The sequence below is a fragment of the Ixodes scapularis genome, unplaced genomic scaffold, assembly GCF_016920785.2.
Source record: "Ixodes scapularis isolate PalLabHiFi unplaced genomic scaffold, ASM1692078v2 PGA_scaffold12__126_contigs__length_90152505, whole genome shotgun sequence".
Taxonomy (NCBI): domain Eukaryota; kingdom Metazoa; phylum Arthropoda; class Arachnida; order Ixodida; family Ixodidae; genus Ixodes; species Ixodes scapularis.
Genome location: NW_024609838.1, coordinates 42924029 through 42938423, shown reverse-complemented (window position 1 = coordinate 42938423; position 14395 = coordinate 42924029). Strand labels below are relative to the sequence as shown.

General features: G+C 44.6%; 1 protein-coding gene across 4 annotated transcripts in view; it reads right to left on the bottom strand.

Moving 5' to 3' along the window:
• Positions 1–14395, bottom strand: part of LOC8026095 (cAMP-dependent protein kinase catalytic subunit 1) — a 431775-nt gene that overhangs the window by 47436 nt on the left and 369944 nt on the right. The window contains exons 1-2 of one of the 4 annotated variants that reach the window (XM_029981376.4): positions 13474–13987; positions 787–846 (exon numbers count right to left, since the gene is read on the bottom strand). The exons of 2 other annotated variants lie outside the window; for them this stretch is intronic. In XM_029981376.4, the coding sequence (XP_029837236.1) occupies positions 787–846; positions 13474–13519 (106 nt within the window). In that variant the 5' untranslated portion in view covers positions 13520–13987. Of the gene's footprint in view, positions 1–786; positions 847–13473; positions 14176–14395 lie in introns of those variants that run through there. One more of the 4 variants, XM_040223215.3, reaches the window with a different exon arrangement.

The following is a 14395-nucleotide window of genomic DNA, read 5'->3' as shown; positions in this document are numbered from 1 at the left end:
GTGTGTGAGAAAGAGAAACAGAGTCAAAAGCGAGATCCCTAGGGCCCCAAAAATGTGTATTAGACAAAGCTTGATTTATTTCTAAATGCATAATTCCATGCATTGTTGCAATAATTAGAATTTTTCATGTTTCATTTCCCCCCTCCCCATACATATTTTTCGTACCGTAATTTACTCTCAAAGGTGAGCATCGACATAGTTAGTTCAAAGCCTGTTTCAATGTGCATTTGAAAGGCCAATTTAAGTGGTGAAATTCAAAGGTGAAACATAGTCTCAGTAAAACGTTCAATTCCAAACAACTGGCTGGCACTTTCAAACATAAAATTCTTTCAAAACGGCTAAAACGGCTACGAAATTCCGTCGGGCGGATGCAACCGCAGAGGCACGCGTTCAAGGATAAACTTCAAGTTGCCGAATCGAGATGCTGTATTCAGGAAAGAAGTATATATTTTGTCTTTAGCTTAACTTGTAAAGCTGCCATTTAGCCACCCAACAACACACATGCCAAGGGAGCATTGCTCTTGTCGGCACGCTATCAAAGCACTTCAAGCAGGGATCACCTATCCTTAAAATGGCGCACACCTTTCATTCTTGACGTCAATCTTACAACGAGCATAACCAACGCTTTCGTTTGAATTCTGCCGCTCGACGGTGTGGGCCCCAGAGATCGGCATCGGTGCTGGGTGCCACACTGTTTGGCATCGGCCGGGAGAAAGGGTGAGGGGAGAGAGTGGGGGTGAGAGGGAGGGGGCACCACTGCGCTGCGTGTGGCACTGCAAACCCCACCTGACACGGAGCCACTGCTCTTGAACGGAGGGGGCTTTGATTGGGTTGGTGTGGCGCCCCCTAGGGAGACACAGACGACGCACAGATGGAGGAGGGACTGAACGGGACACCAGGCGGCCGCCAGACAGTGCGGTCGCGAAACACAACCACACTTGTTTTCAGATGCAGGAGGGACACACAGACAACAGAGGCAGTGCCAGAGAAAAAGAGACGAAAAGTACAACAACAACAACAACAGGTACGAGCCAGTGCTGGAAAGATGTGCCTGCTACCTTGCATCACCTGGAATGACAAGACACCGGCCTAGTGTAAACGAATTAAAGATTTAATATGCCCGACGTGCCGGAGCAAGGTTGAGCTTTAATTTTAGACCTCCCGGGGATCTCCAACGTCAAACCTAAATTTCAGTTACATGATTTGAACATTCACTGCATGGAGCCTCGACAAGATTGTCGAGGCTCCGGGAACACAGAGCGGCAATGGCTTAATCCTCCTCACGGGCGCTCAATTGTGTTTGGCGGCATGATGAAAACAACTCTTTCGTGACGGAGGTAATCATACGTAACGTCGCTTGTAAAGACTGGTTGGTTGACATATCTGTGTTTGTGACTGCATGCATTGTAAGCTCTTGTAATAAATTGCTGCAATTAGTGATGCTGTTCTTTTTAAACAAACTCTTACTAACAGCACCCTTAATTGATTTAATTGCCATCTTTCTTTTTATGTTCACTCCTCTTTGTAATGTACCTTGTACCTTGAAGGTACAGAAGTAACCTTGAGGGTAAATAAGTAAATAAATAATTACACCACTTAACACCCTAGCGCCATCTATCAGGCAGCCCTGGAGCACTTCCGCCCTGTGTACATATTCTTATAATTTTCTATGCATAATTGTTTGATAGTAGGCTTGAAATATCACTGACACTGTTATTAGCAACTATTTCTCATAAATGGTGCATAGATTTAATCTTGCAAATATGGCTCTGTTAAAAGGCTACAAGAAATCACAACACGCTTGGTCACAGTCAACTGCAATTTTAAGATTACTTATGATCTTACGAGTGATGCTAGGTAAAATTACTTGAATTGCGAAATCTTTCTAGCTGTCTACTAAAATGCCCTGCAGCGGCCAGTTGACAATGCTAAATATGCACAAAAAAAAAATTGCTCACAGTGTTTTTCACACGTCTGCTGGCATGCTACGCTTTCTATTTTGTCCTGTACGAGACCCTAACAAACCCTCTAAATATGAAAATATGTCACAATACCTGACACTTGCAATAACATGTTAAGTCCACTTGATTTTCCTGCTAAGAGTCATGCCTTGTGGCATCTGAAACTTTTGGACATTTGACTGCCGAACCATATGGTGTTCAGGCTGAACGACCAGCTAGTACCTCCCGCCACACAGCCAGTGTAAGAACATTGTGAGGTACTTAAGGTATTGAAGCCCTTGCAGGTTACTTGGATATTTGTGAAGAATGACCTTTATGCGACCTTGAGGGACGCTCGACTGCCAAGCGCAAAGCTGCCCCAATTGCCTCCACACAGAAAAAAACTAAATCGAAGAAACTTCTAACGAAATGGTGCTGCATTCTTTGTAGTTACGGTTTTCCTTATTTAAGAAGAAAATCAAAAATACTATTGTAAACATTTGACGGTAATGGATTAACCGATTCGGTAGTGGAAAACTTCTCGATTTTCGACATTTCGAGTGTTCGAAAGAGCATTCAATAATCCTGCTTGCCAATATTGATCACCGAGGGTCCGGCACAAGGCGGCACCATATTAATTTGCACTGCCACTGGAGTTTGCAAGGCCGTCCTGTATCAAAGGTTCGGGAAAACAGAAAGCAAACAAAGCAGCTGATCCAAGACTAACTGTTTGTCCTTGGGCATTAACTTTTAGGCGTACAGCTATGGCAAAGAAAAAAAAACTTTTCTTTCTAGAAATAGGTAAAAGAAGTTTTTGTCTATATTTCATACATCAAAAAATTCCAGTAGAACTATTCCACATTAACAGCCTTTGTGAATGCACCTATAGTATCATTTATTGGTTCTGTCACCGGTACAATACAAACGCGTCATCTACCCTCCCCATTCATCCGTAAAAGGACTCGTAAACACATACCTAGGCAAGTCTAGATAGAGCTACAACTGTGACCTCCTGCCTCTGCAACTCGTTATCGGAAGACAAAGATAACCGACAAGTGCCAAGATAAACCTATCAAGGTTCAGATGCCTCTGGCATTGTTTACTGGGTTTCGAGCTGCAGACAAGGTTGACAGGAGCCCAGGAAAATACGGGAACAAGATGTCATTCCATCTCAAACATAGCCCTGTAAAAGTCGGATTATCTTCAGGCTGGTTTCTGCCGCTATATTTTACGCACTGCCTGTATGAAGACATCCTACGGCCCAAATTTATAGGTGCTAAAGGTGTACAAAATCGAAACTTGAGATATCCCTGGAACACTTCAAAACGAGTGAAATATGATCCATGATATTGGTAAAAATGATAAACACAAGCTTGTATTTTCAGCGGATTGCTATACTTTTCGTTCCAACTGACGGATGCTGGTGAGCGTTTCGAAATCAACTATCGAGGCGGCGCGATACCTCTCGAGATATTTGCCTCCGTCTCGCTCGCAACGTCACGGTCCCATAAGCAGCCAAGGGTACCGTACTTACGATCATCACCACTAGGTGACTCCAGCTTTATCGTCAGTGCGTTACAATCTTGCCAAGTGGGAGTACCCGAGCTATGGTGTACTAGAGCTGAGAGGTGTGCCAAGCGCTGCTCGTTCCCGAGCGCCTCTATCAGACATGCTGTGCCGTGGCGCTGCAACTGATCGGCATGTGACGTAAGACATTCCAGCGAAGCTCGGTTCTCCAACACCAGATGGCATTGGGAAATCGTTTTATTCATTTAAAAATTGCTTTTCTTGCGTTTACAGACGAAGAACTGGTGCCTGTGAGCTGCTATCATAAAAGAGACCATGTCTACACAAAGAAATAGGTGCTACGATTTCGCTTCCGTACCCCTTTAAATAATCAAGCTGATCCCATCATGCAAATTCCAATCACTCGATACGAACAAGAACCAACCTTCAATTAGTAAATTTGAACAAGAAACTTTTCCTGCCGCGAAATTGTCAGAAAGGGTCTAAATTTTCGTCTCCAAACGAAGAAGACAAATACACCCAAGTTACAAGCAACGTCAGAGACGCAAGAAAGAAACAAGCTATTTTCAACTGAAAATCGAACAGTGCGTGAACAGTCCGTTTGGTGGCACTCAAAAACGGCCGGTCGCAGTAAATCCCAAAAACAAGACGCATGAGCGGCAGCAACCTAGCACAAAACACAGTCAACACACGGACACCAACTCTGGCCCCGGCAAGGACTGTTATGCGGGGACACAGAACGGCGGAGGGGGCGACACCCGAAAGAGAACACAGAGCACCCGACACCCCCGCCCAAAACTGAAAATGGTGCCAAAGACACCGAGAAGGTTCTGTTCAGACCCACTAGAAGGGAGGGGGGGGGGAGGGACCCGGCGTAAAAATAGGAGCAAACGGTCTGGGACTGCCAGGTATTACAGAAACCGGGCCGGGACTGCTCGTATCCGGAAATCGGGGGATGCCGACTGGCATCCCCGGCTGAGTGAGCTATGCTTCGAATAAACAACCCTCCAGCCACCACTACGCTTAAAATCGTTGTTGCCAGTTGTCTAAAGCTCTAGCCGAAATCGCGGGAAACGTTTTTCTGTCCTTTAGAATCGTTGGAACGACCGATATTGCCCAAGCTTTTTTTCGAGTTTATTTAATTGCAACTATCGCCGATTGTGCTCGCTTCGAGCCAGGCAACAATGCAATGACCGCCATACGACAATCAACAAGCGGAGTGTGGATTATTTAGGGCCTGTAGTAGAGATTGGGCAAAGGCACTGCCAGGGTGAGCTTTGAAAGATTACAAATTATCATCTGCAGGTGATGTTATTTTTTTTTTTTGCGGTGGGCGTTTGAAGTCAGAATTATGGCAAATGTGCATGTTGTTGGGTGGTGCCCATGAATTCTGTCGGCTTGCCACATTAGGGGAAGTACTAGCCTCCTAAGCATTTCAAAGGACATGATCAATGGAATTATGCTCACCATCTCACCTTTACTATTAGAGTATAAAGACATTGCCATCAAGCACTAAAACTAACCAAACAGGAGGCGCCAGCATGTCAGTTGCTGGAGCCTCAGTGGCTGTTATCTAAATAACATAATTTGGGTTAACCATATTTAGCCCCGATCGCCATATTAGTAGTCAGCTGCCTTTACCAAACTTTCTGTATTGATCATCATAGAAACCACTCAAAGCAAGCAGAGAGAAAGGTGATAGAGACTGCATGGCAATATTTTCATAGCATTTTCACCTGTATCAGATAAAGCCAACCAATGAAATGAAAATGCAAGCCAAAGATATAAGACTATTAAGTCCACAAGCTCACAATGGGTGCAAAATGTTGAAAGTAGCAGGTCAATTTTTTTTTCTTGCATATTTAGGTTTTAAGTTACATTGAGCTGATGTACAACAAAAGCCTCAAATAAAAACAAGAATACACCAATATTTTGAAGCTTCACTGCAGGGAGGTCTCAAAATAAAATGACGAACCCACCACCAAGTAGGAAAGGGGAAGGAAGGTTGAGTTTGATAATCTAATTGTTATGTGAAAGGAGGCTAAGCTTGATAATTTAATTGTTTATGTGGAATGGCATTTTGATAAGATCACGGTGACACCCTCAGGTCTTTGCAGAACAGGATTGTTGAGTAGACGCAGCATGTTGGAGACAGTCAATGTAATCGCTTTAAAAAATTTCATTTGGCCAACTGGTTGTTTGTCATGCGTGGAACTCTCAACATCACAACTCTTCCAGTCTTGAGACAAAGAGTCAAAAGACGTTTTCATGGTTATGAATATATAACCGGTAGGAACACAACCAGTTGAGTGACAAAAATTAGGAAATGCATGAACAAATGTGCTTTTTTGGCACAGGGTGCTGTAAAACAAGTGGTTTTAATATATTTTGTTTTATGTAATGCCACAAATGAACAGGATAGTGAATAAATTTCAAGTGACAACTGTACTGCCACTGAAGACATCAAATATGTTACTGAAAATAAATGCTGAAAGCACCTGCCGATTCAGCAAAAATAAACACTCAAAGCACAATATCCTACTTTTATGTAGAGTCCTTTAATGAACACCGACTGTGATTGATGGCACACAGGTAATATAACTAACAGCATAACCAAACAGACAGAGACAAGCTCCAAGCAGAGTTAGCTTCATTATTTTTGTTGCCGACAAAAACTGGTATCATAATTTGAGAAAGTCAACACAAAACACAGAAAGAACCCCGTTGTTGGCTGTTTCAGCCTTTGCAAATGCCCAACACGCAACCTACGATAAGTCCCTCGTACCGGCCATTAACAGACGACATGCCGTTACTTGGATGAAGCGGCGACATTCCCGTAAATGCTTGGAACCAGAAAAATCCCGAGTTGTCTGGATCTGCCAGCAGGCCAGGCCAGAACGCTAAGACCCGGAGTTACGACGCAGCAGCTGTCCCAAGACATTCTTCTGGCGATAAAGGACGGAAATTACCCATTTCGCAGCTTGCAAAAAGACGCAGAGCCGGAAAGCACAAAGACGAGGCTACCCACGTGCAAACACGTTGTGGGGAGTAAGTCAACAGCTGCGACGGAAAAACTGCCTCACAGCACGATATTTATTTCCTATATATAGGGGGAAGAAGGTGTTGGTTTGACATACTCAGAGGTTTAGAGTGCAAGTACTCATGTCTCCCTCGTTATTCTATTATTGTGGATACCACGCTACACAAGGTCTTTCAACTTGTGCCAAGAGTTTTAAAGAAAACTGGTGCACGCTATGCGAGTCGAACCAACGCAGTATTGTTTAATGCTATTGAGTAAGTCAAGGTATTCTTTTGTGATGTACCATACTGGTAAATTAACATAGAATAATTAGCTAACATTTTCAAATATTAATTTGTGCAAACTCTCCAATAGAAAAGTTGTACAGCCTGTTAAGAAACATCCCATCGTTTTTTGTTTTTTTTTTCTTCTGGTGTGTTGTGTCTTTGAAAGGGGCATGTTGAGTGTTTGGGTGACCTTGTGGTTGTGAGTATATAAGGATGTGGGACTAAATAAATCTTTTAGCTGTGTTTGAGACATTCTCTTCTTCACTTGTCTCTGTCCCTTCTACTTTTAAGTTTCTGTTTCTACCCCAGTCTCGGGTTAAGTTCCATCATGGTAAATATCCCATTGTGTTGCTTTTTAAATTTTTAAAATGTAAAAAAACCATGCAAAAAAAAACACAAAAAAACAAAAAAACATGTGACTATTCTTTAGCGAATTGTGATGTTAGTGACCTTTGTCACTTAGATTTAATGCTTTCGGTGAACGTACTAAAAGGAATTGCAGCCTGACCTGGCATCCGACAGAGCTGAGTGATAAAGTGCACCACAAGTATGTCTGTTGTGGTTGTGTGTACAATCCTGCTCAGGCCCTGACCCGTTCTTAGTGTCGAAGAATAAAAATGAATTGTTTTAAATGTTTAAAGAAAAATCTTGTAAGCACTACAGGCTCTTACTTCCATATAACAGCCAATGTAAAAGCAGAAACCACAGAGGAGGCAGCTGTCCTCTACTTTCCTGAAACTTGCTTCATGTGAGACAAGGAACCCAACACAACCTCCATAAGGTATCGCTCTGAAAGCATGAACAAGGGGTGCCGCTTTATAGAGGAAAATCTCAAAATGCAAGTTAGGCGTACCCTCATTATGCACATTCTTTCTACCACTGTGCACATTCCTCCCATGACTGCAGAGTCCATTACTCCCGTTGCACATGAACCATCCTATCTTTATACCGAACTAAGCTGTTATTCTGCAGCATTCATGTGTAATCGCAGCAATTCTGTGTACTCAACCTCAGCCCATCTCGCAGCAATACAAAGTGCTGTAATAAATTTCATCAATTAAAACTGCTGTGATTGAGCAAAATGTAACAGAAAGAAAATTGTGCATCGGTCACCCAATGCATTGGGACAATTTAAACCTGCCTGAAAGTGCAAGCAACAATAGATCTTTATTCGAAACAAATACAATGAAGGTTCCAACAGCCTCATACATTTAAAATACCTGTGAAATAACCCGTGTCGCATACCCTTCCTCAGGTCGACCTTAGAAGTCGACCTCAGAAAGGTTCTTTATAGCAAGGTGAGGACCTGCATTCTTTGAGAATGGGGAAGTTCCTCCTTATCCTTCTGATGCACTGGTGTCAAGGGGAAGAGAAGTAATATGATAAAAATGGAATGACAATTGAGACAACGCTCGCAGTGTCGGGCCCATGATAAAGCGAAGAGGACAGTTACCTTGGATTACACCATGCATCAGAAAAACGACCTCTCAAGATAGCAAGATAGAGGAGTACACGCGGACGGTGTCAAAACATTGCTGGTTGGATGCTAACAGCGAACATCCTTGTTAGACAATAAAAAAATGCAAAGAAAACCCACTATCAGTGCCAGTGTAAAATGTATTCAGCATAGACAGTAAGAATGAAACATTATCCAAGAGACCACAGAACCTCAACTTTGCATCTCGACCTGCTCACATCAGTTTAAATGGTTTGATAGCAGAATTTGCCAGCGGGGATCAGACCACTGATGACCTAACAAATGCCACAATAGAAGTGAGAAGTGTCTCAATATCCACTGAAAATGCTTAATGGAAACACAATTCATCAGACTTTGCTGGAAAGGTATGAATTGTGCCAGAACACCAAAAGCAACAAAATACATCTAGCAGATATCTGTCTGAATGCTATATCAGAATAGTCATACCCAATCATGATAAATGGACGCTCAACATAGTTAAAAATCGCGCACAAAGAGACGAGGACAAACGAGGAGGGAACACAGACAGGCTGCTCATAGCCTGTCTGTGTTCTTCCTCGTTATGAGCATCCATAAATGGATGCTCAGAGCACATTCTTCCTGGGACCAAAAAAAAAAAAAAGCAAAAAAAAAAACAACATCAATAAGGCACTGAAGGATGGAGTGATAGGGCAGACGCTTCAAACCCGACTTCTCCAAACAAAGGCCGCAGTTGGCGGCCATGTAAACAGCCCTTTTGGACAGATAGCACTAGAAGAACGGATCTCGAACTCAAGAGACCCTCCACAACTGTTATCCCGGACTTTTTTAGCAGGCGGTATCCTGCCACGCAACAATCCAAAGCGGAAAAACTTCCAGGTGCACTCGGTTCGGGGAATTCCTTATTTCCACAATCAATTCAACGATGAGCTTCCGCTTCCACAACAATTTCTCCACAAAGGACAGCATTATTGCCATATGTCGCAATGGTCATATTGTGCATTTTCGGTTGGGGTTGACCACGTTTTATTGAACAATGTTTTAGAGAACGTCACTCGAGTGAATCACAGCAACAGACTCAACTGGCTAAACCGCAACTGTTGCTATCTGTAAACCAGGATGATGCTTGCGTCACTCGCAGGATAGTATACTTGTCGAGACCTGCACCACCAAAGATAAGCAGCATTTTACCAAAAAGAAGTTGATCTGTCTGTTTCTGGTACTTTTCATTACATTACACCTCTAATAGTCGTGCCTCATTAAACGGACGTTGAACCGAAATTTGGATTTCAAAAAAACAATGCAAAATATGTAGGCGGGACGCTACAATCTTTACAACACTAATCGTAAGGCGATAACTCAAATAGACGGCCGTATTTTGGGAGAAAGAGGTTGAGATAGAACCAGGCCGAGGAGGCATGACGTAGAGACATCTCATTTCCTCCTCTCTTCGCTTCGCTCCCTCAAGGTGACGAGGCAGAGAAGACGCGAGGCCTTTTCCTCTCCTTCTCGGAGAAACACGACGTGAACATTTGTCGAATGCGCCTCCTTTTTTTAGAAAATACCGTCATCCGTTCGAGATATCGCTGTACGAGTGATGTTTATGGTGTTTATAGCATCCCGTTGCACGCTTCTGCCGCGTGTTTTGGGGAATCCGGATTTCGGTTCAGCATCCCTTTAATGTGGACCCCGTTAATATAGGTACCTGCTATACAAACAAAATTTTCGAGGATGAACTAGGCAAGTACATGCAATTTTATCCCAATATTATGAACGACTCATAATACGAACAATTTTGAGGGGGGAACAAAGGTGTCTATATTGAAGAGAGACGACTGTATAACACCCTAAATGTGGATTAGAGATGAAAATAAATTCTATTATAAAAAAAGTCTTCTGGTAATTTTTTACAGACCGAGTTCACGCAAACAAAGGGCTACACGAGACCAATGTCTCAAAGATGGCGTTCGTCAAAAACGACTTCCCCTAAATTGGAGGCTACATGCACAGAGAGCCTACAACTGTCGGAAGGCACCAATATAAACAGCATATCTGACAATCGGAGCTGACGGGCCTACCTCACGGTTGAGTGACCCAGCGCCCAGGCCCAACTGAGATCCTGCTGACCACTAGGCATACTCGCACGGTGAGAGATTAGCAAGGGAGCATACACAAGCCGAGATAAGGTCAGAGCAATGCGGTCCGCGCTTCCAACCGCAGATGCCTGTGTCACGACCATGCGACAAGCGCATCGGCGCATGCGGCCGAAGCAGCTGTTCCTTGACACTTCGCACAGGTGTGCCTCCGAAGCAGTTCCCAAAGTGAAATCGGATTGCAACAACGACGACAACGAAAACAAGGAAGGGCTCGCAACAGCCATGCCTTGCTCAGGAAGCTTTCTGAAGCTTTAAAAGGGGTGTCTAGTACGTATAATGCTTCAAACTATCTAAACTTTTCCAGGTTTTCTCTAAATCATTTTTTGCAGAAATTCCTCTGCCAGATTTGGAAAGAAATAGTGTAAAGCCATCATGATGGTGACAATGCCGTGGATAGATGGTTAAGAAAGAGAAATGCCTCGGTTACAGAACATGTGGTCTGTTGCAGGTCAAGAATGGAGGGCTTTCTTCCCAGAAAGCCCTCCACTCTAAAGCCCCTTCATAAAATTTACGCTTCATGCCCCTTCATAAAATTTACGCTTCATGTTTCTTGGATGGGTGGGTGGATGGATGGATGGATGGATGGATGGATGGATGGATGGATAATAATGGCTGTACCCTTTATAACGGGCAGTAGCTTGCACCACCTAGCCTAGAAACAATAGCAAAAACCCGACTTCCTCTTTCTCCTTCCAAGCCAATGTGCTTCTATCACCAGGCCATGAAGATGATCGCCTAACAGACCTTTGGGGGATCGTACAGGACAAAAAAAAAAAAAAGTAAAAACATCCGCCCCTGGCCCTGGGGGAAGGGGGGGGGGGGGGGGGCGGGGGGCTGGTTTGCCCCCCACTTAAAAACAAGTTGGTTGTGTCGCACATAAAAATACCAAAACTTCCGAAGTAGTTTCTCGTTTAAATATTTTCATTTGATATTGCTTATATTCACCTCCACATTTTGCTTGAATTTGCAAACACTGAAATGCTACATCAACAACTTTTGACCCACTACTAGGCTGGGATGAACTGAAAAGCTGGAAGCATCATTAAATTAAGACAGCATCAATGCCATCTACAAAAATAAATGTTAGGTGAACAGCACAAAAGAACGAAATTTAGAGCCAGTCCTCTCCTGAACATGCAGCAAGTCACAAGGGGCAAGCTCTGCCGCCTATCCGCCTTCTCACGGTGGGGCTCGTAATTTCAGACTTTAAAGAGAAATAAGGCCACCGTGACCAAATGTTCAATCCATCATAATAACTTCGAGAAGAATCGTTGGATAACAATACAACTTCAGACTGAAATGGCAGCCCATCAAAGGGTCCCTAAATCGCTCGTTCCTACAACAATTGATTTTCTCGTCCAATATGGAGCAAAAGCCCTTTGAATGCCTGACAGGCACATCTTGCAGAATAAACTATTGAGGCTTACGATTCTCGTAACAAAACCGCCGGACACACCCGCCGAGCCTTTCCTCGCAATACTGCATTCATTCAGAGGTTGGGCACCAAGCACCAGTCACATATGTGCCTCTCAATTTCTGGGATCTAAGCCTTGTTGCCAGAACTAGGCCCAAGGCTCCAAGTTTGAGAGGAACTTATATTTATCACTTATACAGTGCCAATGAGTAATTTGCTCCAAGGACACCAATGAAACATCATAAGAGCCCTAGCAGTGATCAGAACTTAACAGTGGTAGCGAAAACATGCGCAGCAACATGGTAAAACCGAGAGAACCCATGAATACTCCACTTGATGTCACCAGCAAAGGAGTTAATGATAAAGCATTGAAGGGAAAAATTATCAGACATCAGCTGTTAACACATTAAAAGATTGTGAGTTTCTTATTGTACAGTCCTCGCCACTGACCGAGTTGTGTGTGATGAGTTCATACCGAGACTAACGACTGTAAAATGCATTGCTGTGATGTGTATACATTGGTCGACTATTACACGCTCAAGCCAAACAACAGTTTCTGCAGATGATTCACACGAAGAGCCAATGAAGCATGAAATGAGTTATACAGAAGGAGGGTTCCGGCTATTATTTCTTCGCGACTTGCGGCTTCAGCTATGGATTGAATTTGGAAGTCATGCAAACCCAAAAGCGCAAAGAAAAAAAAAAGGAAACACGTGCAGTAGCTTATACCTGTATTCCTTCCTTTCCTGCCCACTTTTTGTATTTTTGTGTTTTTAGCCGGAGATTTCTTGGGCACAATCACACAGGAAGCGATCATCAGGCAACGGATGCTGGGAGGCACAGCAGCCTCGAGCCTGATATTTCTAGGACACGACACGAGTAATCACACAAGGCAACTCTAAAAACAAAAACGAAAAAAAACAAAAAAAACTTGCATTAGTTACAATTATTGCGTAAACAAAAAAAAAAGCAGATGAAATTTTTTTTTATTGTTACATTTTTACGTTTTTTTTATTGTCCTAAGCAATCTTTTATTTTTTATTTTTTTTCGCTTTCGTAAGCAGTTTTAAAATAATAAATGACCGCAACTGTCGGAGATCGTTTACGGTAAACGAGGGACATTCCTCGGATGCCGCGTGACCCATTCCATCTTGCAGGCATCGTGCGACCCCCTCACCGACAATACGGTGATTGGTCGCGTTACCCTGAAGATGTTCCCGAGTGTTGCGAGGCGGGAGGGAGAGAAAGATGCATAGAGAGGGAAAGGTCATTTCGACGAGAGAGCCATCAACACGGGCGAACGCCGACAGGACACAGGGACAAAGCCCAGGGTTTCCGAGAACCGCTACAACCTTAGGAATACGGGTATCCCCCTAATCGGAAATATTATATATATGTTTTTTGTTTTGTCTTTTATCGAGGTCGTTATCCGGTTTCTGTAAGGGAGGGAGAGTGACGGTAAAGGGGGGCGGGGCGGGGTACCCTCTCACCCCCCAGAAAAGGGTTTACCTTTTTTTTTTTTTTTGGTCCGCAAAAGAGGCAGTTTACGACTTTTGTTGTTGTTCTTTTCAACAAAACGTGGAAAAGAAAATTTCCCCCGGAAAAGCAGAAAACACAGGATCGAGGGACGCGGAGAAAGGCTAAGCACGTCGCGTTATTTCGGCGGCGTCTTACCATTTTCAGCGGGATCCCCTTTCTTGGTGGTAGCGGCATTGCCCATGGTTCGTCTTCGCCGAACTCGCGACGACCGAGCGCGTTTCCCCGGGGCGACGTTCGCTGCTGGGCGGAAATCGCCGAACCCCGACGCCGACCACTAATAATCCCGGGGGGGCCGAAGGTAAACCAGCCGGCGAGCAACAACAATCACCAGAGTGGACAACGCGGCACACTCGTCGACTACGGGCGGCCTCCAAGCAGCAGCGGAGCGGCGACAGCAGAAGGCGACGCGCTCCGAGCCCAAAGCCGGTTCCTTCGCTGCTCGAGGGTGGCGATCGCTAGCGGCGATCCGAAGCCCAGAACGTATCCGTCTTGCGTCGCTGGCGTCCCGTTAACCACATTTAATTCTCACGTCAAACAACCCACAAACTCGGCCGCCATCGGGGAACACGGCAAGCCTCGCACCGCCGAGGAGACGGGAACCGAACGAGATGTTGTGTTCCTCCGCGCTGCGCCCCCCCTTCTAGTCAATCCCCCCGTCCTCCACCACTCTCAAACTCAAAACAACGGCGTTTTTTCCGTGCCGATAACACTGCGCGTTGACGCTACTCGCGCCCGGAGGGAAGTTCCGTCGTGTTTTTTTAAGTAGATAAGGCCCGTTCCTTTCGCGTAATCGCAAACGGAATGCGTCAGAAAAACCGAGTCGCGACAAAAATTCCGGCGGCGTTTTTAGCAGACGAGCGTGGAGGAGTACGTTTCGGCGCGGAGGGAGAGCGCGTCCGCGGGAGGGGGTGAGTGGGTCGAAGCAAGATGGCGGACCGGCAGGCAGGCAGGCTTCGACGCTGCTCCGTTCGCTAGCGGCGGTGGCGGCGAGGACGGCGCTGTGGGGCGAGTCAAAAACTCACAAGGAAAAAAATATCGGATTCTCGATTGCGAAAAC